This window comes from Raphanus sativus, chromosome 4 (assembly GCF_000801105.2).
Source record: "Raphanus sativus cultivar WK10039 chromosome 4, ASM80110v3, whole genome shotgun sequence".
NCBI classification, from domain to species: Eukaryota; Viridiplantae; Streptophyta; class Magnoliopsida; order Brassicales; family Brassicaceae; genus Raphanus; species Raphanus sativus.
The window spans coordinates 9,907,019-9,927,436 of record NC_079514.1 but is presented as its reverse complement, the minus strand read 5'-3'; the positions used below and the strand labels follow the sequence as shown (position 1 = coordinate 9,927,436).

The window sequence follows — 20,418 nt, the reverse complement described above, 5'->3', positions numbered from 1 at the left end:
GTCGTCTAATATCTTTTGGTTAATTTCCCCCCAGCTAGTGTAGTGGTTTTGAACCATTTTAATCTTTAATTAACCAGTACTTCCTTGTCTCTATTTAGAATTCAAAACTATATATATACAGAATCTACACTTGCCATGATAAATTTGTAATAGTCAAGCAAAAAAAGAAACACGTGTCTACAAAAAAATGAATTTCATAATTAGTGAGTAACTTTCAATTGATTTACTGGTTAATATTATTTAAAGGTGTTAATTTTGATGATCATTCTAAGATAACAAGTAATTAATTTCATTATAGTAACTTTTTGACCAAATTGAATACACATTGGTAAGTATTGGATATATGTAGATAGTGTATACATAATTTTTTATATTTCTGGTTTGACTAGATTACCGATACCTTATTTGAGTAGTATTATAATATCATTCCACATTTTGGGTCTATATGTATCGGAGTTGACCACCAAAAACAATGTTTGTATTTTGTCTGAAAAAAGAGAGGTAAGACTTAAGAGTAGATAATGATACAAGAAAATAATTAAAATGACGGTAGGGAGGAGGATAAAACTAGAAAAAGCGATAATATTAATAACAATACGACCGCACATATTAAATTAAATTGAGAAAATTAAAAATGTCCTCCCAAAAACAGATTCGGACAATCTTCCAAACTTATATTAATTTCCTTCTCCTTCTTCCTCTGTCTGTGCCACAGATCTTCCCTTTCCTTCAATCTACGCTTCTTCTTCTTCTTTCTTTTTATCTTTTTGTCAGACAAAAAAAAAATCATAAATCAAAACTTGTTTTTGTTTATTACCAAAGAGAGTGTGAAAAGAACTTGTAGATTGTCTCTCATGTGCTCATCTTCTTGTTCCTCGCTGTCTTCGTTTCTCGAGCTTTCCAGCATCAGATAAAAAGCATCGTAGAACGGAATTAAAAACAAAAGAAAAAAAATCCCCCACATGTAAGAAACTAGCACAAAACGGAACCTGCATGTATTGTCCTTTCGTTCTATGATTTTGATTTTTTCAATTTTCTTTTTAAAATCAAATAAAGGTTAGGTTTTTATGCTTTCATGGCTTTGAATTCAAACTCGATTTTCGATCCAGATTTCTTTTTTTCTTTTTCTTTTAATTCTCGATTCTATACATTTTGATCGGGATCTATGCTGTTCGATTGATTCTAGGTATTTTTGTATTTACTTTCGTTCTAAATTTCATGTTGTTGTCTTTTTTAATAATTGTTTTACTTTTTTTTCTTCTTACAAAACTTTAATTTGGTTTTGTTTCTCTGCAGGCAGCTTCAAGACTAAATCCAAAAAAACCAAAGAGAGCAAAATGGAATCGCTAATAGAAGACGAAGAATCTCGATTTTTCGACGCACACGAAGACATGGCGTCCTGTTCTTCCACTGCAATCGCGTACAACGACGTCGCATCATCTCCACCGTCGTCCATCTCCGCCTACGACGTTTGGATCAAGAGTCCAGGAAACGCCGAGGAGCGTCGAGAGAAGTTCTTGCACTGGATGGGAGTCGTCAATGCAGAGGAGGAACCACCTCAATCAGACAATGTGGATCGTTTCAGTGAAGCAGCAGCAACCACCACAACGGTTTTGAGATCCGAAGACGAGTTTAGCTCTTGTCGTTGTGATTCCTCTGTCTCTAGTCCGAGTCAGAATGTAGTAGATAGGGTTGTGAAGGAAGTAGATGTTGAGGAGTTCAGTGATGATGATGATGATGATGATATTAGCTCTAGCCTTTGTTCAACAGATAAGATTGTGAAGGTGAACGGCGAAGAGAGCGAACAAAAGTCGATAAACGTGATGATCTCAGCTTCAGAACAGCGTGATATCGGTGGGATCATGAAGAGGGTAAAGGAGAAATGGCTGAGCCGGCTGCATAAATCAACGCGTAGCAAGGAGAAAACAGAGGAACATTCTGGAGAAGCTTCGGTTTCAGGGAGTAGTAGTAGTAGTAGGATCGAGAGAGTCAAAGTGAAGGAGTACAAGAAAGAGGCCAAGGAGCTCTCCGCTCTTTTCAAGGGCCAAGAGATACAAGCTCACCGAGGAGCCATCCTCGCTATGAAGTTCAGTCCCGACGGGAGGTACTTGGCGAGCGCGGGGGAAGACAGGGTTTTGCGGGTTTGGGGGGTTGTCGAAGACGAGAGATGCGAAGAGCACGACGTTCCCAAGATGGATCCCGCTTGTATCTACTTTGAAGTGAGCAATCTATCTGAGTTGAGACCTGTGGCTGTGGAGAAAGATGGTGTTAGTGGGTCGTTGATGAGTCCGAGGAAGTCAACTACGGAGTCAGCTTGTGTTATCATTCCTCCGAAGATTTTTCGTGTGGTTGATAAACCTGTGCATGAGTTTCTCGGTCACGGTGGTGATATCCTTGACGTATCATGGTCCAAGAACAATGTGAGTAACTTCCCTGCTTTGAAAACCAAACTCTAGGTTGATGACCTTCTCGTCTTAAAGAACTTAGCTAGACAGACACCTTTTTTTTTAATCGTTATGTTTTTGAGACCTATAAACACACACACAAGAACGTAGATTCAAGTCCATGTATGTGTAATCTTGAACAGAAAAAAACTAGACCGAGTTGCTCATTCATGTGATATTGGTGGCAGCGTCTCTTGTCAGCTTCAGCAGACAATAGCGTTCGGCTTTGGCAGATTGGTCGTGAGGATTGTCTTGGAATCTACTCGCACAGTAACTATGGTAAAATGTTCTTCTCCCTCTTGCACAAGCTCACTTGTTAGTCTAGTCGATCAGTCAATCAGATGACCGTTCTTGTTTTTTTGGTTTTTGCAGTTACATCTGTTCAGTTCAACCCGGTTGATGATGATCACTTCATCACCGGTTCGATAGATGGAAAAGTTCGTATCTGGTCAGCTTCTCACTGCCAAGTTGTAGATTGGGCCGATGCTAGGGGCATTGTAACCGCAGTTTGTTATCGCCCAGACGGGCAGGTCTGTCTCAAAACCAAAAAAAAAAGTCTTTTTGTTCTGTTTGTCACTGCTCAGATTCTCTTTTCTAACACGAGTAATTTATCTATTTTCAGGCAGTAATTGCCGGAACTTTGACGAGCGAGTGTCGCTTCTACAATGTAACAGGTAATGAATGCTTCTTAAAGTTTCAGTAACATTTGCACTAGAGATCTTACGTATTAAGTATAACACTTACCCTCTCTCTCTCTCTCTCTGTCTGTCTGTCTGGTTCAGGCCATTGCCTTCAACTCGATGGTCATATATGTCTGCACAGCAAAAAGAAATCATCAAATAAACGAATAATCAGCTTTCAGGTTCATATACTGTTCTCAAATCATTACAGATTCCACTTTATATTTGCTCATAAGCTAGTTATCTCCTTGCAGTTTGATTCCACTGATCCAAGCCGAGTCATGGTAGCATCCGCAGATTCGCAAGTCAGGATCATTAGCGGTCGCAACGTTGTCCATAAATACAAAGGTAACACTAATATTTTAACTGAACTTGGAAGGTCACATGTTCGAATCTCAACGCATGCAAAATTTTGAAAATGTATTTTTTGTTAATCTTGTAGGATCTCGAAACGCGGGAAACCAGATCTCGGCGTCTTTCACCGGAGACGGGAAGCATATCATCTCCGCCTGCGACGACTCCTCCGTCTACGTCTGGAACTGCGTCGCGCACGATCCCGAGCCCCCGTCTCCCGGTTTCTTCTCCCACACGAAACGGATTAAGATCCGATCCTTCGAGCGATTCTCCGCGGACGTCTCGGTCGCGATCCCGTGGCGCGGCTTCTCCTCGCCCGCGATCTCCGCCGGCGGCGGATCGGAGCTGTCTCCGTCGCTGTTCTCGCTGGGGAGAGAGTACGTTCTCGATTCTCCGAAAGGAGCCGCGACCTGGCCGGAGGAGAAGCTGGCGAGCTCTTTTTCTCCGGTGAAGGCGATCCGGAGATCGCACTACAGATTCCTCCGGTCGTCGTGCAGGAGAACGGCGGAGTCGTCTCATCTCTGGGGGTTGGTTATCGTCACAGGCGGGTGGGACGGACGGATCAGATTGTTTCATAACTACGGTTTACCGGTTCCCGTTTGAAAATCCAACGGCTACGGTTCGTTTCCTTTTCAAACGTCGCCGTTTTACATACATACTCCGCAACCAGGTGGTGGTGAAGCCAGTTTGATTTTACACGTGGCGGTGTTTAGGAGTGTATGGGCCTAAACTCGGTGGCCCGTTTTTTGACCCGGTGGTGTGTAGCTGGGTCTCACCAGGTCGGAGCTGAAGCCTTCAGAGTTCAGAGAGGAACTCAGATTTTTGCCTTTTTAATCGTAAAAGTTTTTATTAGTATAAATATAATTTGCCTTTTTGTAAGTAATAATATATAGGGAACTGTAACTGAGGCCTGTTTTTTTCATGTAAATACCATGGTTTTCTCTCCATTACAATTTGTTATTTTTGGTACAGAAGACTGGTGAATTGGTGATAGAAAATCTTGAATTTTAATTTCCAAAATGTATAACCATGACTAATCAACAACTTGCAGGATATCTTAAAACTGTTATAAACCTATAATATTGTTCTACCAAAAATTACGAGAACAAAGTCGCGAATGCACTTAACTTGAATTGGTACTAGACAGAACAAGAAAAGCGGTTTTTATTACAATTTAAACTCTTGCTAACAGTAGTAATTTTTTTTTTTTAACTTTTATTCATCTTTTCCTTTCCCCAAAAGAGATATCGTTTCCAACAGTTACAATAAAAAGATGCAATAACAAAAGGGCAGCTAATAGTAGTATCTCTCTTCAAGTGTAATACTCTTTCAAGTAGCCAGGACCAGGTTTGTAAGGATCCGACTCGGCATAAGCTTCGGGGCGATCAAACCCGAGATCGTTGACACGGTTGCTCAGAACGTGAAAGATGGCTTTCTTGGTACCTCCGTATTCGTCTCTGTTTTTCTCAACGTACTCGGTTGCTTCGGCTGCTACACTGTTGACGAACTCAAAGCGGTTGTCCTCGCTCAAAAGCAAACGCTCGATGTCCATCGTCATCACCTTCCCAACTTCCTGTATCTTCCTCACTTGCTCTTCCACAAACGGAACTCTTTGCAGTTTGTAACGCAGCATATCATCCTTCTTTGTCTGCAAGACATTTAAAAAGAAGGGTATTAACGATCCAAGGAACATGAAATGAGATCAAACTAGATAAATTGATTTGTTTTCTTTAAAGTAATATGCAATCCAAGTTCATGAAGATAATGATAGTTAGCTACGGCCATTGGTACGTGAAGAGTAACTCTTTAAAAGTAAAAGCCTTGCTTCTTTAAACTTCATTGACAGTAACAGAACACAACATTGTAAGCTAGTTTCTGTAATGAACAAGAAAGAGATCATCAAACTCAAAAAAAAAACTCTTGAAACAGGATTAAACCCTCAAAATCTAATTAAAACAAAAAGACAAGACAAGAATAATGCTTCCTTGTGTGTTCCTAAAAGTGTAGATTTTAGTAATAGTCACCAGATGTTGATTTCGTAATAGTCACCAGATGTTTGATTCCAGAGTAAGAAGAGAGGTGTTTATTGCTTTGCTTACCAGTGTTCTCCTCCGCCAAATACGGCGTCCATTATCATCCCTTTGAATCCCGCAGGAAACCTACAAAAAACCACAATAAATTAATCAAATTCTTCCCCCCTTTATAACAAAATCAAACCACACAGACAGACAGACAGACATACCTGAGTATGGAATGTGAAGCTTGAAGCTCGTGAGTTCCCGCTTCTCGCATCACCAATCTGAAATATAAACCAAAATAACTCATTTTTTACAGAACCGACCAATCCTATACCCACAGATAAATCCCTATAATATGAGAGAGAGCAAAGAGAAAGAATAGAGATTTACACGCAAAAACGAAGAGCAGGAGGAGGAGGTGAAGGAAGAAGCCATGGCTATTCTCGTGTTCGGTAATAGATAGAACCGGAATATATATACACTTGTCTGATCGGTTTATTTTTTGCCGGTTCTGTATTTGGGAAAAGAAATTAATCACCCCTAAATAAACCGGGTTTAATCACCTCTCTTTTTTCTTTTTTCACTTAACTTAAGTTGTAGTCCTAAACTGATGATCATTAAACAAAAAAAAAATCAATTATTGAACAAAGAATCTCAATTAAAAAAAAAAAATCTAGTAGGAGTTAGTGGGAAGCCTCCATCTAATCTATATGATTATACATATAGACATTAAGAGAGCAAAGAAAAACTCTTATCAATCAGTGGGGAAATGGCATCTTGGAACCATCTCTTGAAATGTTTTATTCTTCTAGCTTTGGTCATGATCGTGCAGGCTCAAACCAACCGGAGACTTCTCGACACTCCGGCAGATAACAAGACACCATCATCCTCTTATTTCAACTCTCCATCTATGGATTCTCGCCAACCTTCTCTTCCTTCTTCTCATCGGTCACTTGGTGCTCAATATTACGAGAGATCACCGCCTCCACCACCACCAATGTAAAACTACAAAAGACGAGTCCGAAACCAACGGTGTCTAACTAAAAATACTCGCATGTTGGTGTCATGTATGTTTTGGAAATTAAGATTACTTGTTTTCACGTTGGTTTTATATTTTCAAGATATGTCCGTCCAGTTCTTTAAGGTTTTTTTTTTTTTGACTAAAGTTCTTTAAGGTTTTATTTGGTTTTTATCTCTTTTTCTTTTATATGAGAGTTCTAAGGTGATATGTGTGTTATCTCTGTTTATCATCTCTTGTACCACCTTCAATCTTGGTGATGATAAAGATAAATGTTTCCAGTAAATGCAGTATTTTTTTATTTTATTTTGTAACTACTGCACCAGAAATTCTGATGATGCTATATTCCTTTAATCAGGAATAGAAAATATCAGTAAATTTTTTGTTTGATCAAATATAAATATCTGATTCTGTTATAACAGAATTCAAAATCAATCTGAAAATAAACCACTACATCAACATCATATGATTGAATAAATAGCATAGCTAAAAAATAAATAAAAAATGCATTTTTCAGTTTGGTTAATTTAAATCAAAGTTATCAAACATATTTTGGTTGACTTTGTTATACCCGTTTAAGATTAATTTCATAATTGCACCCATAATTGTCTTTTGCAATTATGAAAACCACGATTAATCTAATGCAATCCATTTAATCTAGTCACGATTGTGGTTTATAACGAAGAAGCTCTAATACGGTTGTATAACAAAATCAATCCAAAATTATATAATCCTTTATAAAATTTTCGATATCTATTTTATTAAAACAGAAACATTGTGTTGGACCTAACATTTATTTTGTAAGTTTTTAAATTAAATACACATTTATACTTTATAGTTAAACATACATTAAATCACTAATATTTCTTTCTTTATACTACTATTCATATTTCCAAACAATATACTTATTTTTTTTACTACTATCATGTTTCCAAACAATATATTTTATATACTACAATCAATGTTTCCAAACAATACAATTATTAATCTTAGTTATTTTATATCCATCATTTTCTCTTTAAAATTTTGTAGAAACCTCATAATTTCATAAATTGCAAAATAATGAACTTTAAAATTTTGATTATAAGATTACAAATTATGAAACTATTACAATTTAAATCAAATTAGATTATATATCGGTCATCCATCAGTTCAATCGGTTAGTCTCGGATTTTAGTGATTTTTAATATGAATATTTTAAAAACTTAAATTGAATTGTTGGATCTCTGGATTAACCGGTATAATCACAATCGGGTTGAATTTAAAAACACTGATTTAATTGCAAAAATATTTTGAATACACACTCTTTAAAAATTACCAAAATATTTGTTAAGTTATTAGTGAAATTTTTCATCGTAAAATATTCCGCGTTTCCAAAGCGCGGATCAAGATCTAGTATATTTGTAAGAAGATACTGTATTCACATTTTGAAAGTCGTACGGCATACAAAAAATGTTCACACAAAGCATATATATATATATTGATATTATGTAACAGAAAATGCAATTAAAATTGGAAATCAAATTTCCGGTTTATCAAAAGAGACATACAAAACCAGCTTATGGTTCAATATTCGTCCAAGTAAGTGTAAAGCGTATCATCCTTCTTGGTTTTGCGTCGGCTAAGCAACGCCTTAAGCAGCCGTCTGCTCTTGCTCGGTTGTTGATGCTGCTGCTGCTGCTCTGGCTCCTTCTGAGCTTCTTTCTCAAACGCAACCCGAACCGAAGCTGATCTTCTCGGTTCTGACGGATACTGAACCGTAAAAAAAATCAAGAATCAAAACCGGTTCGTTCCAAACCGGTAAAGAGAGATTGAAATGTAACTGAAAAAGCTTACTCGTTTAGGAGTTATTGTTCTACTCTTGCTAGGAGTCGTTGGCCTGCTAACTGATGTCGGTCTGATCGCAACCGAACCAGATCTTAGCAGCGGAAACCGGTGCGGCGATACTGCTCGTTTATCTGGTTTTACCAAACACACAGAGTTTAAAAATTTGTATGTAATGTTATCACATTAAAGGACTAAACAGAGTTTCTTTTTTTACCTTGTTCTTTCTTTGGTGCCGTGTTGGAGATAGAGGAGAACGAAAAGGTTGCTGAACGTTGCGTTTTACGTTGAGGTGGAGGAGACGGAAGCACCGGTCTTCTGCAAAAGTAAGAAGAACCAACAAAAGGTTTTAATCACTTATCAATGGAACTTAACTAAAAGTAGACAAAGATTATATATAATAATACCTAAGTGGTGGTGGAGGCGTTTCCCGGATAGTAGTACGAACAGCTTCATCATGAAACAAAAGAAACAGAGCAAAAATCAAGAATCAATGTTTAAATCTTTGGAAAAAAAGTATATATGAGAGGGAAAGGGAGTTTATATACATACTATTTCTGAACTGGTTCCAGTCAGCTTCGTCACCAAAACTACTTTCAACGCTCTTGAGCTTTGCTAGGTTACCACCTTTCTTGATTTCACCGGCTGCTAAAAGAGAGAAGTTTCAGTTTTATGGTTAATGTGGAGGGATAGAGAGTGAGAGAGAGAGGAACTTACAAGGCAAAATGTAACGCTTGTGGAACTTGGGAGTGTTGATGACAAGTGATTGCTGAGAACGACCTTCATGATCCATAAACTCTTGACACATCCTTAGCCTCTATACAATTTGTATAAATATTTTTTTAAAAAAAAGCTCTGTAACATAAGACTATAGCTTGAAACCATACAAACGCCAGTTTGTTGATGATATATATTACCTGTTCGATGCAAGCAACTCGTAGCTCGGTTCCAGCGACTTGATCAACTTTTTCATCGACGAAGTCATTGACTTTATAAGTAACAGAGCCCAAATGGTCAACTGTGTTCACCAGAGCCTTTATCGCATAATCTTTCAGTGTCTCCACCACTCTGCATTAAGAACCCAAAAATATAAATAAACAAAAAAAGTGTAATAACTTATTAAGAGGAATAATTTTTTTCACTAACGATTGTGTGTCTCCATCGTTTGTGTAGGATAGTTCGAAGTACTCAGCAGCTGAATACAGCTGTGTTCTCAGATTCTTCAGATCCTGTAAAAAATCAAAAACATGTCATTTCTTAGAACATGGAAATGAGAAATCAATCATCAGGACTTGTGAAGATTTTTTTTTAGGATATATATATTTACCTTAAGACAATCAGAGAAGAGCAAACTCTGTTGCATAGAGATCTCATCGTAGTTTGAGCCTTCTCGGGGCATGTGCATTGTAGCCGCTGCACTCATCTTGATTCTAAAGGGGTTTAACTAACAGATGGAGTAGTCTCAAGAACCCCTATGAACACCCTAAATAGACTTTGGTATTATCAAAGCTGCAAATGAAAATTTGATATGTTCAAACTAGCAAAAGAAAAAATGAAAACTGAGGCACAAGACTGATGTTTTTCTAAATGTATTGGACCACAGATCTCAGAGAATCTAACATATAAAAGCATTTTTTATAGGAATTTAAACGAAAGATAGTAAGGATTCCTGTTGGATGTTTTAAGGTAACAAGAACACGCTAACTAATAATAAATCTAATAAAGAATAGCAAACAGACAAGAAGTAGAATCCACAGCTCTAAAGCAACCCACCACTAGTTTTTGATAAATTTTGTCTCAATCTTCAATCATACTCTTTTTTAAAGAAAAAATCTATAAGAAGTTAACGAAATCTCCTACAACAGATTAGTTTAAAACCAAACAAAATTAAAAAGAGCTGCAATTGAAACCAACCCCAGATCAGTATCTGTATCAGTTCAGCTTGTAATGTCTTGTTTCCATAGTATATGAACATACAAACTGGGGTTCAGAAAAAAACACTGAACAGACAAACAAACCAGTCCCAAGTAAATAATCTAAAACCCTAAAATCAAACCCCAACCCACCAGTTCCAAATTGCCGTCATTACCAAAACCCACAATCAAAAAAATTGAAAAGCTTTCATCTTGCTATATGAACAGAGGCTACAGAGCACATAGTTATCCAAAGTCTCAGCCTTTTCAGCACATATTGAACTGAGATTTTCAGACAAAAGAAAGAGATAAAAATGGGAATGGCAGGAGAACACAATAAATTAAGATTAAAACCTGAGATTTCTTCACTGCAAGCCTCTCGCTTTTGTTTGCTAGAGAGGTGGTAGAAAGATATGTTGTATGATTGCAAGAAAATAAAAGACGGGGATTTAAAGACCACCACCGCTTTTGTGTCTTTTTTAATCTTTACAAAGTGTTAGTTAGTTACAGACGTACGACCAAAGAGGGAAGAAAGCGAAGAGTGATTAGAGGAAGAAAGGGAGTTCAATGTTTGGTATCAGACACTGACTCACCCACTTTTGTCCCTTCAATTCCGGAGCGACCCTCGCTTAATGTAGGCTAATGTTCATCTTTTCTTTCTTTTTTTTATTGACTTTATTATTGCTATTTATTTATTCAAATAAAAAAAATATCTGAAAATTTCAACTTTTGAACTATAAACATAATACATTAATGTTTTGGACATAAATCACTTTGAATTGTACGTACTATAAATTATTGATAGGTACAGGTTACAAAAATATTTTATTTATTTTAAACTAGTTGTTGTAGACTAAAATTTTTGTTATAAAATAAGTCTTTTCAATATAACTTTTTTTTCCTTGATTTCATTTTCACTTTAAGTAAATTAACAAAATAAGTAATATTATAAAAAATTAATAGCTAAATAAATGATAAATTAAACATACAATTATTATTTTTTAAAATTTGTATGAAACGGTTTATATTTTGAAAAGTAATGAGAAATACTGCAGTAATAGTTAAGAAGACAATCATTGCCTTAGTGCACTTTTTCCAATGTGAACTGATTGGTCAACTAAAGGAATGCTTTTTGAAAATGTGAAACTACAATTATAGTAATCCTTCTTCATAGTATATTATATGATGATAATGATAAGAGAATTAGGATCGTGCGTGCTCGAACGATAATGTTTGATTGAATGAGGTAAGCACGTCTCTAATGGACCTTTTTAAATTTGAAATTTACGTTTTCTTTCTCTTTCATTTTGTGTGTTACATACTGCTCTCCTACTCATTCCCATCTTTATATCATTTCAGTTTCATCTAATTATTTGTTTATGTTAATCATATCATTACCAATCTTTGGCCATCTTTTTTTCTCCAGTTTCATCAGACTACGCATTCAATTAAATAGTCAAAGACACATCAAGTTCAAAGATAAACATTATCTTCGTAAAACCCAAGAAATGAACCAAAGTATTGCCTCATCATAACTAGAATTCTATACCTCCCCGAAACGGAAAAAAGACATGATAGTTATAATTTATATTTATAATAACATAGATACATGGTTCATTGTGCAAATGAACACCATAGATTTTCGGATTGGTCTGGTCTGATCGGATCCAACTCAGTTTGGTTCGGATCTAGTTGATGTAGGGAGGGTCCATGAAAACCCACTGGAACACTTGCTCGTACTGAACGGCAGCGTTTTCCCAAGAATAGTTTCTGCTCATTCCTCTTCTCATCAATCCTTCCCATGACTCTCTATACTCCCTGTACGTTGCTGCAGCCAACCTCAATGCCTGAATGCAACGTAACACAACATTGGTCATCTTTTAGTGATTTAACTCGGAAAAACGCAACCACAAATCTTGAAGAGAAATGGGATGTTAGAAAGGCTTACCGACACCATGCTATCTTTTGACAATGGAGAGAAAACCCATCTGAAACATTAAAACCCACAAAAAAAAACGAAACTTATTAAAAGATCACACAAAGTCGTATGAATTTTTACTTTGATCAGTCACACTCATTTTTCTTTCTTATCAAAACAGAATAATGTTGTATTACCCTGTACCAGAACCAGCTCCACCTTCTGCATAAGGATTGAAATTCTCAACAGTATCCTGAATACATTAAACAATCCAAGTATTATAAATCATATATACAGCCCTATTTAAACTTACAAACACATCGTATGTTCTAGACAAAACAATTTGAAAAAGCTCACCCTGAGTCCTCCTGTGGCATGAACGACGGGAATGGTTCCATATCTCATTGCATATAACTGATTTAAACCACATGGTTCGAATCTTGATGGCATCAGAAGAATGTCACATCTGCCAATGAAAAGTTTCTGACAATTTTTTAAGTTATTCCTTCACATAAGTGATGTGATAATCCTAAGAATTATCTAACAGGTTTCAATCATAATTATCTAGAATTTGGTTATATACTGACTCTAAGCTAGATAGATAATCTATTGTTAATTTACCCGGCAGTGATGCGATGAGAGATGGGAACATTGAACCCAACCCAACCGCGGAATTTGTCTTTGTATGTTTCCTCCATACTTCTCATCCAGCTTTCACATTTTGGATCACCTGAACCAAGCATGACCTGTGCAAGAAATAGGACAGGGCATGACAAAATGTGTAAATCACGGCAGCAGTCACTTTGCGTTCCACTAAAATCGTTAAAAAAAAAGACTCACTTACGAATTGAATGTCATCCACCATGAGATCATGACCAGCAGCTTGGATCAGATCAATGCCCTTCTGGTAATCAAGTCTTCCTATAAACCCAATCTGTATAAAAGATTCAACACAATCTACAATGAGTCTGACTATAAGACAAAACAGAAGACTATTGTTTGGCTTCTGGAATCACACCATAGGACAGTCAGGCCTGATAGGGAGACCAAGTTCCTTTTGTAGTGCCATTTTGCATTTGACCTGCAATCACCAGAGGTCAATATCACCACCATTAACATAACATTGAAGTTTGCTAGACTTTGGCTCAAGAGAAGTAAGTTGCACATCACCTTGTTGGAGTAATCATCAACAGAGTAATGAAAAGGAATGTCTTCATCCTTGGACGGATCCCACTCATCAATATTGATTCCATTAGTGATCCCTGATCAGCCCTCGCCATTATATATCATCTCCACAAAAAAAAAATGTTTTATATATAAAAGATGAGGTACCGTTTATAACACTCTTCCGACTAGATAGCAAATCTTGAAGACCGTAACCACCTTCAACAGTAGTGATTTCCCATGCATATCCCTGAAAGATTGAGGACAAGAAAACCATTAACCATTAGTTAATGTGGTGGTCACTAGCAATTAAGAAGGTTATGTTTCCTAAAAAGATTCATCACCTGGCTCACTGTAATGATACGGTCAGAGGTCACAATAGCACCCTTGAGAACATTAACAGCTTCACCCGTGTCAAGAGCATGAGTCCTTGCCCATGTTGGAAACACCCACCCCACCGCTCCATACCATTCCGAAGGCAATCCCAAGTTGCTGTAAGTAGCTGCTGGTTCCACTCCCTTTTAGTTTATAAGAACCAAATCATAAAAGCAATATAACCCTTTCAACTTACTCAAACAGTACAACTAAACACAAAAAGACTACGATATGCTAGCAAAGGAGCATTATTACAAGCTTCTCACCTGATGAGCTAGGTTATGGATGATCAGAATGCTTCTTGCATCTTTATAAACTCCGTATGGGCGATACTTTGCAGCCAAAAGTCTGGAATCAAAGAGGGATATAATAACACACGATATAAGTTAATGTTCAAAGTTTAAAACCTTATAAGTAAAGAGAATGAGGAAAGGGTTTACATGGGAACAAGTCCGGCATGCCAGTCATTGACAAGGAAGAGAGACTTCTCTCCGTAAGTGAAACCTCCAAGAGGCAGCACGAGAGGAGCTTCACACGCTGCATGGCAAAGTAACGTGAACCGGAACTGATTATCACCAAAGGCTCCTTTACTATCTCCGTAAGGATTACCAGGTCTATGGTAAGACTTATGATCAATAAAAACCTGTAAAAAGCAATGAGAAGATTATCAAAACTCCACAAAAAAAGATGTATGCAATAAAGAGACTAGCGGTTAGTACCCAATCAACACCGTCTCTATACTCATGATAGAAGGAAACTTCTTGAGAAGCACCAAAGCAATGAACGGTGACACGGACCCCCAAGTCCTTAGCCCGGGCGTAGTTTTTGTCGGCAGATGTTCCGTTGAGGTACCGAGGAGAGATGACCATGACACGGTGCCCACGTCCAGCCAAAGCTATAGGCAAAGAGCCACAGACATCTCCTAGTCCTCCTGTCTTGGAGTAAGGAGCAGCTTCGGAAGTAACGAAAACGAGGTTGTTGATCACCTCGGCTTTGGGACTCGTGTATCCGACTTGTGCAGCAGCTCCTTCTTCAGCAACAGCTCTGTTTCCAGGTACACCGAAGTCAGCCATCTCTGCATCATCAGCAGCGTCTGTGTCCTCTTCTTGATGTGTAGTAGCTTCTGTTGTGTTAGTGCTGAAGAGTTTTTGATCACCTGTGGAAGAGAGAAAAACATTAAGCTCATCATCTTCGAGATTCTAAAAACAAAGTTTGATACTTTATATCAAAAACCGTTGAAGGTTAATGATTCTGAGACTTGAGAGTGTTATGTTTAGTAACAAGGGAGGAAGGAAGCTTTGAATATGAGGAACCACAAGCAACATTCAAGAGAATCATTCTCATTTGAAAAAACTGAAACCATATTATATTACTCAAGTGATCATAAATAAACTATCAATCCCAAAAGATTAATGAATTATTTAAAAAGAAATCAAATCAAACATAAAGGTTGCTACTTTAAATCAGAATGAGTGATTCTGAAACTTGAAACTCTGAATCTGAGAACCACAAAGCAACATTCAAGAGAATCATTTTCATTTGAAAACCATATTATATTACACAAGTGTGAATAAATAAACTGTTGATCCAAAAAGACTGTGAATACTCAAATAAAAAAAAATTAAATAAAATAAAATCAAAGATAAAAGTTGCTACTTTTAAATCAGAAACTTCGAATATCAGTGATTCTGAAACTTTGAAACATTATGGTTAGTAAACCAGGGGGAAGCTCTGAATCTGAGAACCACATGTAAAAACAAAATTCAAGAGAATCTTTCTCACTTGTCAAAACTAAAACCATATTATATACACAACAGTTAAGTAAATCACTGTTAAATTCAAAGAAACAGTGTGAATAAGACAAATAAAATCAAATACAGTACCAGGAGGAAGGAGCTGAAAGCCAAGAGCAGAAGAAGAGCTAGAGACATCCCTCTCAGCGTCAGCGATGTCATCAGTTTCAGACTCTCTAGAAACGGAAGAACAACGGCGGAGCAACAAGGGCCGTCCTATACTGAATCTCCTCCGGGAAAGAGGGAAACCGAGGCTACTACCGATCGGACGGATACAGCCGGTTCGGTTTAATCCGGCCACGAACCTAACCGAGCCACCACTGATCTGGAGGGAGGACATTGATAGTCGATTGAGAAAAAGGAGGGTTCTATCTTTCTTTCGGATGAGGACTTGACGACAATGCTGAGTGGGGGGGGTTTCGGGGATATTCGGGTCGTTGGATAGAAACCACCTGTGGCCTATCTACTACGGAAAGAATCCTTCCATCTTCGCCGACATGCTTCCAAAACTCCTTTTTTAAAAAAAGAAAAAAGTAACCCACAGAGTTTACTTACTTCTTGTCCGAATTAAGAAAAAAAATTAACAAAACGAAAATCTAAAAGTTTTTTAGGACTAAACTTTCGGTAACATCTCAAACTGAAACACAATCAAAATTTATTTAATCCTCTACCCCAATGAAAATTGTTTGGGAGTTAGATCTACAGCAAATAAGTTTCACTCCAGTATTTTAATGTTTTTATTTTCCCAAGGATCTATCAGAAAAAAGCGCGAAATTAAAGGACGACTAAATAGATCACAACCCGCTTTAACCACACTTCATGTGAAACTAAAGCCTCAAGTTTCGCCACGTGGAATTTAGTGGGCTCCACTATTGTAGGTGTCTGAAACTCGTATCGTATGGGCTAAAAGTTTTTTAGTTTATTATTAAATATGGGCTTATTTTGTAAAATGTAACATATAGGCTTCGTTATTTGTTTAATGGGCCGCATACCCAGTTGTTCTTTCAACACGTTTTGAATATGGATATTCGTTTTAGTTAACGACCAACTAACTCTAGAGTTGGTACACCACCCTGTCATTATGCGTTGTCTTAGCGAGTTGACCATACATTCTAAGGTTTTTAATTGTATGTGAGATTTTTTTTAATCATTTCGTGCGGTGCGACTCATGTTACAATCACGTTACGTGGGGTGAGTTCTAATCATATACGTCGAATTAGATTAGGTAAATTCAGTAGTTAATAATAACACTTCTTCTAATGCCAAAAATTTTTTTTTTTACTTTTTTTCTCATCATATATCATATATGTAGCTTAATGTGATTCGTATTGTACCTTCTCCATCTCTAAATTATAGCTCATATAACACAAATCATTCTTGAAAGTGACGAAATATTAAACTCTAAAACAACTCTCTGTTATAAATTTACAAAGAAAATAAAAGTATCCAAAAGATGTTCGTTATAGGATAATGAAAGAATATTTAATAACTCGTGCTTCTCTCGTGGGAATTATTTATGATGTATATAAAAAAGGTTAAGATGATTAGAGAGGACCAAAAGAAACAAAAAAAAAAGTTGCAAAAGCTGAATTCTCTTTTCATAAATTTGGGCATCGGTGCTCTTACATTACATTGTGGTGTGTCTGTATGGACCGACCAGCTGACGGAAGCAGGTTTAAGGAGGGGGAAACTGTAGATGCAGATTTCTTGGTGGATCTTCTCGAGACCTTTAGATTTGGCAAATATAATCTTCCCGCCATAAAAAATGTGCTAAACGCGGCGGCAAAGGTTACACCGGCGACGGAGCAGCAGGACAAAACCACCGAGAAGCAGGATGAAGGGGAGGAGGAGGATGATGGATCTCAAGGTATTTTTTAGTCAACTTGTCTTTTTCATTTATGTTTTTTTTTTTACAACTGATGGTACTTTTAGATATCTTTCATTTCCAATTGCGTCTAGTACTTTTTTAATTTACAAATCATACCTCTTTTTTTCCTTAACCGGGCAACAATCCTGCATAACCGGGTAGATTAATCTTTCGTTTATCTGTTATCTGATTAGGTCTCGTAGGGAACACGTCTGTTCATGAAAGCATAGGATCGGTGTCTTCCAGTTCAGATACAATAATACTGGATACTATGAGTGAAACCGGTTCACATAATGAACCCGTTTCAAACGAAGAATCCGTTTATAATTTGTTGGAGTCGAACTCCACAGACTTACCTAATGTAGAGAACGAAAGGCACCAGAACGCAGAGGAAGGTGAGATAGTAGTAGTAGAAGAAGAAAAGGACAAAGAAGAAGAAGAATACAAAAACAGCAAGAGAACATCATCTGAATCGGAAGAAAAATCAAACCTAGAGAAGTTGCTTGCGATGCAAGAAAACTACGAGCTTTATTGTCCAAGCTGTAGCTCGTGTATCACCAGGAAAGTGATTATTAGGAAAAGGGAACATGGGAAGCTCGTTGATTTGTTACCTGAATCAAGCGAAATTGAGGAGATTGAACCACCGGTTAAGGCGCATGCCCCTGAGAAGCCTATTGAGAATGATGATCAAGAAGATAAACATGAGGGAAGCTATATACTCGCTTGCTTGGCCTGTCTGAAGTACTACATCAGATTAGGTAAATCGAACTGATTCTAAACTAGTTTCATCTCATATTAACCTCTTTGATTTTTGTTGGTTTTTCGAACGTGACACCACCGTACCGTTCGTCTTAATACTAAATTTCAGGAACCAGCAGGTTCTTACAACGAGATTATGCCAGGGGAAAACCGGTTGATGAGCAAGGTACGTTAACGTGAATAAAAAGAATCATACGTGGTATATGCAACATTTAAATCAATATGCACTTAGATCTTGACATGTTCTTCGTTTGACCAACTTAGTATTTGGGTCCGCATGTATAACCAACAATTTAGATGCAAAAATGGTATGCAGATTTATAAGCGCATAGTAGGAAATAGGCATATTATAGATGCATGTGAACTATTATATTTCTTTGTTCATAACAATTTTTGTTTATTTGTAATTTTGTATAAATAATAACATTATTAACAAGACATACAATATCTCCGATTCTATACAGTAGTACATTTAGAGCCGAGGAAGAGTAGTAACACCGCAGAATCACTGCCTCAAAACAAACCGGACCGTGAAAGATTCACCGTTGAGCTATTGAAGAGCACCGTGTACGGCGGTTTAACCGAGAACATCACAAGCCTCGTCGTTGTATCTTCCGCCTCTGCCTCCGGTTCTTCCACCGGTATGCCACCAATCATATCTTATTGGTCCTTATCCTACATGATGATTGATAACTTATATATAAATGATTTAATCTATGAAACATTGATTGTCTCAGAGAATATCTTGGCTCTTGCGGTCGCAAATTTAGCCGGTGGTCTCATCGTCCTTGCTCAAAACGTAATTAACGACTCTCTAAGCCCTTAGAAACGTAATCAACCGGTTTCTTGATTTTAACCGGTTCCGGTTTATTCTTGCAGCTTCACGATCTAAGAAACAATTCAGATCAAGAGAAGGATCGGTACAATGAATTGTTAGGGAGACGTGATAATATTCGGATGCATGTGTTAGTAGCGGTCCTGTCTTACATTTTCTTCGGCCTAATCGCTCCACTGGTTTACGCATTTGCCTTCTACCAAACCGGAATCAAGAACTACAAGCTTGTTTCGGTTTTCTCGGTTTCTCTGTTTTGCGCAATCATGCTCAGTATGATCAAGGTCTACGTCCGTAAACCGGTTAACGTACGTGAATCGCTCAAGCCTTATCTCAAATCTGCTGCGTATTATACGTCTATTGTTGTTGTCTCTTCTGGAATCTCATACATTGTTGGAGAAATTGTGGGAGAGTACATCCGAGAGCTCGGTTGGTTTAGTTTACACCAGACCGGTTTGAATTCAACATTTGACGGAATTAAACAAGAGGAATACCGGTTTACTTCCTTTTAACGTAGCCAAAGGAGTAAGGGAGAGACTCAGAGAGCCATGAAGTATGAACCAGTCAGATCAGCGTTGTATATTTGTGTTCAACTAAATATACCTTTTTCTTGCGTTCTTTTGGTTTATGCAAAGTGGACTTGTGTAAAAGGTCTTTCATCTTTGAGGTTTTTATTTGATAACGGAGTATCTCTTTGAGTTCAGTTGAGTATACACACATCGAATAAGACACTGATTTGACCAAAAGAAAAGAAAAGATAAAAAGAAGATACACTACATCCGAAAAAGGATCAACGTTGTTGGAGATATCGTGGGGAGTATATCGGAAAGCTTGATTGGTATTAGGCTGGTTTGGCTTCAACATTTGATGGACGTAAACCAAAAGAGTACCGGTCAGACCAACTTTGCTGTTGCATCGCTTAGTCTAACAGTTTCGTTCATTCTTTTGGTATGTGCAAAGTGGACTTCCTTAAAAAAAGTTACAAGATAGAACCAATGACGCCCTTGTAATAAAGGTCATTCATCTTAAAGGTTTGTATTATAATTGAGTCCCTCTTCGAGATTATACTTAACGATACTAAGCCCTGTAAAATACGTCAGTTTGAGCTTCATATGGCTACTTAAACTAAGATTTTTAGAGGGTTCATAATAGCATTTGTTTCTCAACTATACTAAAAGAGTTATTTTGTGGGTTTTTACTTTTTTAGTGTTTGGATTCTTTGGACTGGTAGTGGTTTAATCCTCTGAAGTAAAAACTACAAGAATTGAAAATCCTTCATTAAAAAAAAACTACAAGAATTGTAGTTTTAGTTTAAATGTGTCATATCTCTCACTAGTTTGTAGCAAACACTAAATTTACTTGGTTTTTATTGTTATTAGCAGTTATTGTATTTCATGTCAAAACTCAAATTAAGCTCTCTTCCATTTTTTAGTAGATATCATTTTACAATCGTATGTAC

General features: G+C 37.1%; 6 protein-coding genes across 10 annotated transcripts; 3 read left to right on the top strand and 3 right to left on the bottom strand.

The window, feature by feature from the left end:
* The first annotated feature begins 640 nt into the window (after positions 1 to 640).
* On the top strand, positions 641 to 4,425 carry LOC108855238 (uncharacterized WD repeat-containing protein C3H5.08c). The gene is made up of 8 exons (XM_018629003.2): positions 641 to 964; positions 1,297 to 2,420; positions 2,633 to 2,723; positions 2,817 to 2,974; positions 3,067 to 3,118; positions 3,227 to 3,306; positions 3,379 to 3,472; positions 3,567 to 4,425. Exons 2-8 carry the CDS (start codon positions 1,338 to 1,340, stop codon positions 4,079 to 4,081), a joined length of 2,073 nt encoding a protein of 690 aa, XP_018484505.1. The 5' UTR covers positions 641 to 964; positions 1,297 to 1,337; the 3' UTR covers positions 4,082 to 4,425.
* A 199-nt stretch (positions 4,426 to 4,624) lies between these two features.
* LOC108851588 (protein PLASTID TRANSCRIPTIONALLY ACTIVE 7) lies at positions 4,625 to 5,984 on the bottom strand. The gene is made up of 4 exons (XM_018625042.2): positions 5,887 to 5,984; positions 5,721 to 5,777; positions 5,578 to 5,637; positions 4,625 to 5,126 (listed from the first exon to the last, which is right to left on the bottom strand). The coding sequence occupies exons 1-4, from the start codon at positions 5,929 to 5,931 to the stop codon at positions 4,791 to 4,793; spliced, it is 498 nt and encodes a 165-aa protein (XP_018480544.1). The 5' UTR covers positions 5,932 to 5,984; the 3' UTR covers positions 4,625 to 4,790.
* A 120-nt stretch (positions 5,985 to 6,104) lies between these two features.
* Positions 6,105 to 6,787, top strand: LOC108853300 (uncharacterized). The gene has a single exon (XM_018626725.2). It carries the CDS (start codon positions 6,266 to 6,268, stop codon positions 6,497 to 6,499), a length of 234 nt encoding a protein of 77 aa, XP_018482227.1. The 5' UTR covers positions 6,105 to 6,265; the 3' UTR covers positions 6,500 to 6,787.
* A 1,088-nt stretch (positions 6,788 to 7,875) lies between these two features.
* On the bottom strand, positions 7,876 to 10,864 carry LOC108849338 (protein ABIL3). 4 transcript variants are annotated; one of them, XM_018622880.2, is made up of 10 exons: positions 10,606 to 10,864; positions 9,666 to 9,847; positions 9,485 to 9,567; positions 9,256 to 9,406; positions 9,056 to 9,155; positions 8,891 to 8,986; positions 8,746 to 8,788; positions 8,556 to 8,656; positions 8,351 to 8,472; positions 7,876 to 8,266 (listed from the first exon to the last, which is right to left on the bottom strand). In XM_018622880.2, exons 2-10 carry the CDS (start codon positions 9,759 to 9,761, stop codon positions 8,081 to 8,083), a joined length of 978 nt encoding a protein of 325 aa, XP_018478382.1. In that variant the 5' UTR covers positions 9,762 to 9,847; positions 10,606 to 10,864; the 3' UTR covers positions 7,876 to 8,080. The 4 variants fall into 4 exon arrangements, with proteins under 4 accessions (XP_018478382.1, XP_018478384.1, XP_018478383.1 ...); XM_018622882.2 differs by having other exon boundaries at positions 8,891 to 8,983; XM_018622881.2 differs by having other exon boundaries at positions 9,666 to 9,821.
* An 813-nt stretch (positions 10,865 to 11,677) lies between these two features.
* On the bottom strand, positions 11,678 to 16,130 carry LOC108855838 (starch synthase 1, chloroplastic/amyloplastic). The gene is made up of 14 exons (XM_018629752.2): positions 15,592 to 16,130; positions 14,428 to 14,864; positions 14,149 to 14,351; positions 13,975 to 14,056; positions 13,678 to 13,851; positions 13,502 to 13,583; positions 13,340 to 13,431; positions 13,188 to 13,250; positions 13,014 to 13,103; positions 12,791 to 12,915; positions 12,527 to 12,635; positions 12,367 to 12,422; positions 12,200 to 12,239; positions 11,678 to 12,098 (listed from the first exon to the last, which is right to left on the bottom strand). The coding sequence occupies exons 1-14, from the start codon at positions 15,839 to 15,841 to the stop codon at positions 11,940 to 11,942; spliced, it is 1,962 nt and encodes a 653-aa protein (XP_018485254.1). The 5' UTR covers positions 15,842 to 16,130; the 3' UTR covers positions 11,678 to 11,939.
* Positions 16,131 to 16,593: 463 nt separating this feature from the next.
* LOC108851297 (membrane protein of ER body 2) lies at positions 16,594 to 19,662 on the top strand. 2 transcript variants are annotated; one of them, XM_057008862.1, is made up of 7 exons: positions 16,594 to 16,692; positions 17,162 to 17,368; positions 17,563 to 18,126; positions 18,237 to 18,293; positions 18,592 to 18,768; positions 18,865 to 18,926; positions 19,007 to 19,662. In XM_057008862.1, exons 3-7 carry the CDS (start codon positions 17,640 to 17,642, stop codon positions 19,469 to 19,471), a joined length of 1,248 nt encoding a protein of 415 aa, XP_056864842.1. In that variant the 5' UTR covers positions 16,594 to 16,692; positions 17,162 to 17,368; positions 17,563 to 17,639; the 3' UTR covers positions 19,472 to 19,662. The 2 variants fall into 2 exon arrangements, with proteins under 2 accessions (XP_056864842.1, XP_018480206.2); XM_018624704.2 differs by lacking the exon at positions 16,594 to 16,692 and having other exon boundaries at positions 16,800 to 17,368.
* Positions 19,663 to 20,418: the final 756 nt, after the last annotated feature.

Bases quoted from the DNA above. Each gene is read 5' to 3' on its own strand.
- LOC108855238 (XM_018629003.2), top strand. From the start codon at position 1,338: ATGGAATCGCTAATAGAAGACGAAGAATCTCGATTTTTCGACGCACAC. The intron at 2,421-2,632 runs GTGAGTAACTTC...TATTGGTGGCAG, and splicing joins TATCATGGTCCAAGAACAAT to CGTCTCTTGTCAGCTTCAGC. The intron at 3,307-3,378 runs GTTCATATACTG...ATCTCCTTGCAG, and splicing joins AACGAATAATCAGCTTTCAG to TTTGATTCCACTGATCCAAG.
- LOC108851588 (XM_018625042.2), bottom strand. From the start codon at position 5,931: ATGGCTTCTTCCTTCACCTCCTCCTCCTGCTCTTCGTTTTTGCGT. The intron at 5,778-5,886 runs GTAAATCTCTAT...TTTATATTTCAG, and splicing joins CCTGCTCTTCGTTTTTGCGT to ATTGGTGATGCGAGAAGCGG. The intron at 5,638-5,720 runs GTATGTCTGTCT...GGTTTTTTGTAG, and splicing joins GCTTCACATTCCATACTCAG to GTTTCCTGCGGGATTCAAAG.
- LOC108853300 (XM_018626725.2), top strand. From the start codon at position 6,266: ATGGCATCTTGGAACCATCTCTTGAAATGTTTTATTCTTCTAGCTTTG.
- LOC108849338 (XM_018622880.2), bottom strand. From the start codon at position 9,761: ATGAGTGCAGCGGCTACAATGCACATGCCCCGAGAAGGCTCAAACTAC. The intron at 8,987-9,055 runs GTAAGTTCCTCT...TCTCTCTTTTAG, and splicing joins CAAGCGTTACATTTTGCCTT to CAGCCGGTGAAATCAAGAAA. The intron at 8,267-8,350 runs GTAAGCTTTTTC...TTTACGGTTCAG, and splicing joins GAACAATAACTCCTAAACGA to TATCCGTCAGAACCGAGAAG.
- LOC108855838 (XM_018629752.2), bottom strand. From the start codon at position 15,841: ATGTCCTCCCTCCAGATCAGTGGTGGCTCGGTTAGGTTCGTGGCCGGA. The intron at 13,432-13,501 runs GTACCTCATCTT...AGGGCTGATCAG, and splicing joins TCGGAAGAGTGTTATAAACG to GGATCACTAATGGAATCAAT. The intron at 12,636-12,790 runs GTAAATTAACAA...TTTCATTGGCAG, and splicing joins TCTCATCGCATCACTGCCGG to ATGTGACATTCTTCTGATGC.
- LOC108851297 (XM_018624704.2), top strand. From the start codon at position 17,149: ATGGACCGACCAGCTGACGGAAGCAGGTTTAAGGAGGGGGAAACTGTA. The intron at 18,769-18,864 runs GTATGCCACCAA...TGATTGTCTCAG, and splicing joins TGCCTCCGGTTCTTCCACCG to AGAATATCTTGGCTCTTGCG. The intron at 18,927-19,006 runs GTAATTAACGAC...TTATTCTTGCAG, and splicing joins TCATCGTCCTTGCTCAAAAC to CTTCACGATCTAAGAAACAA.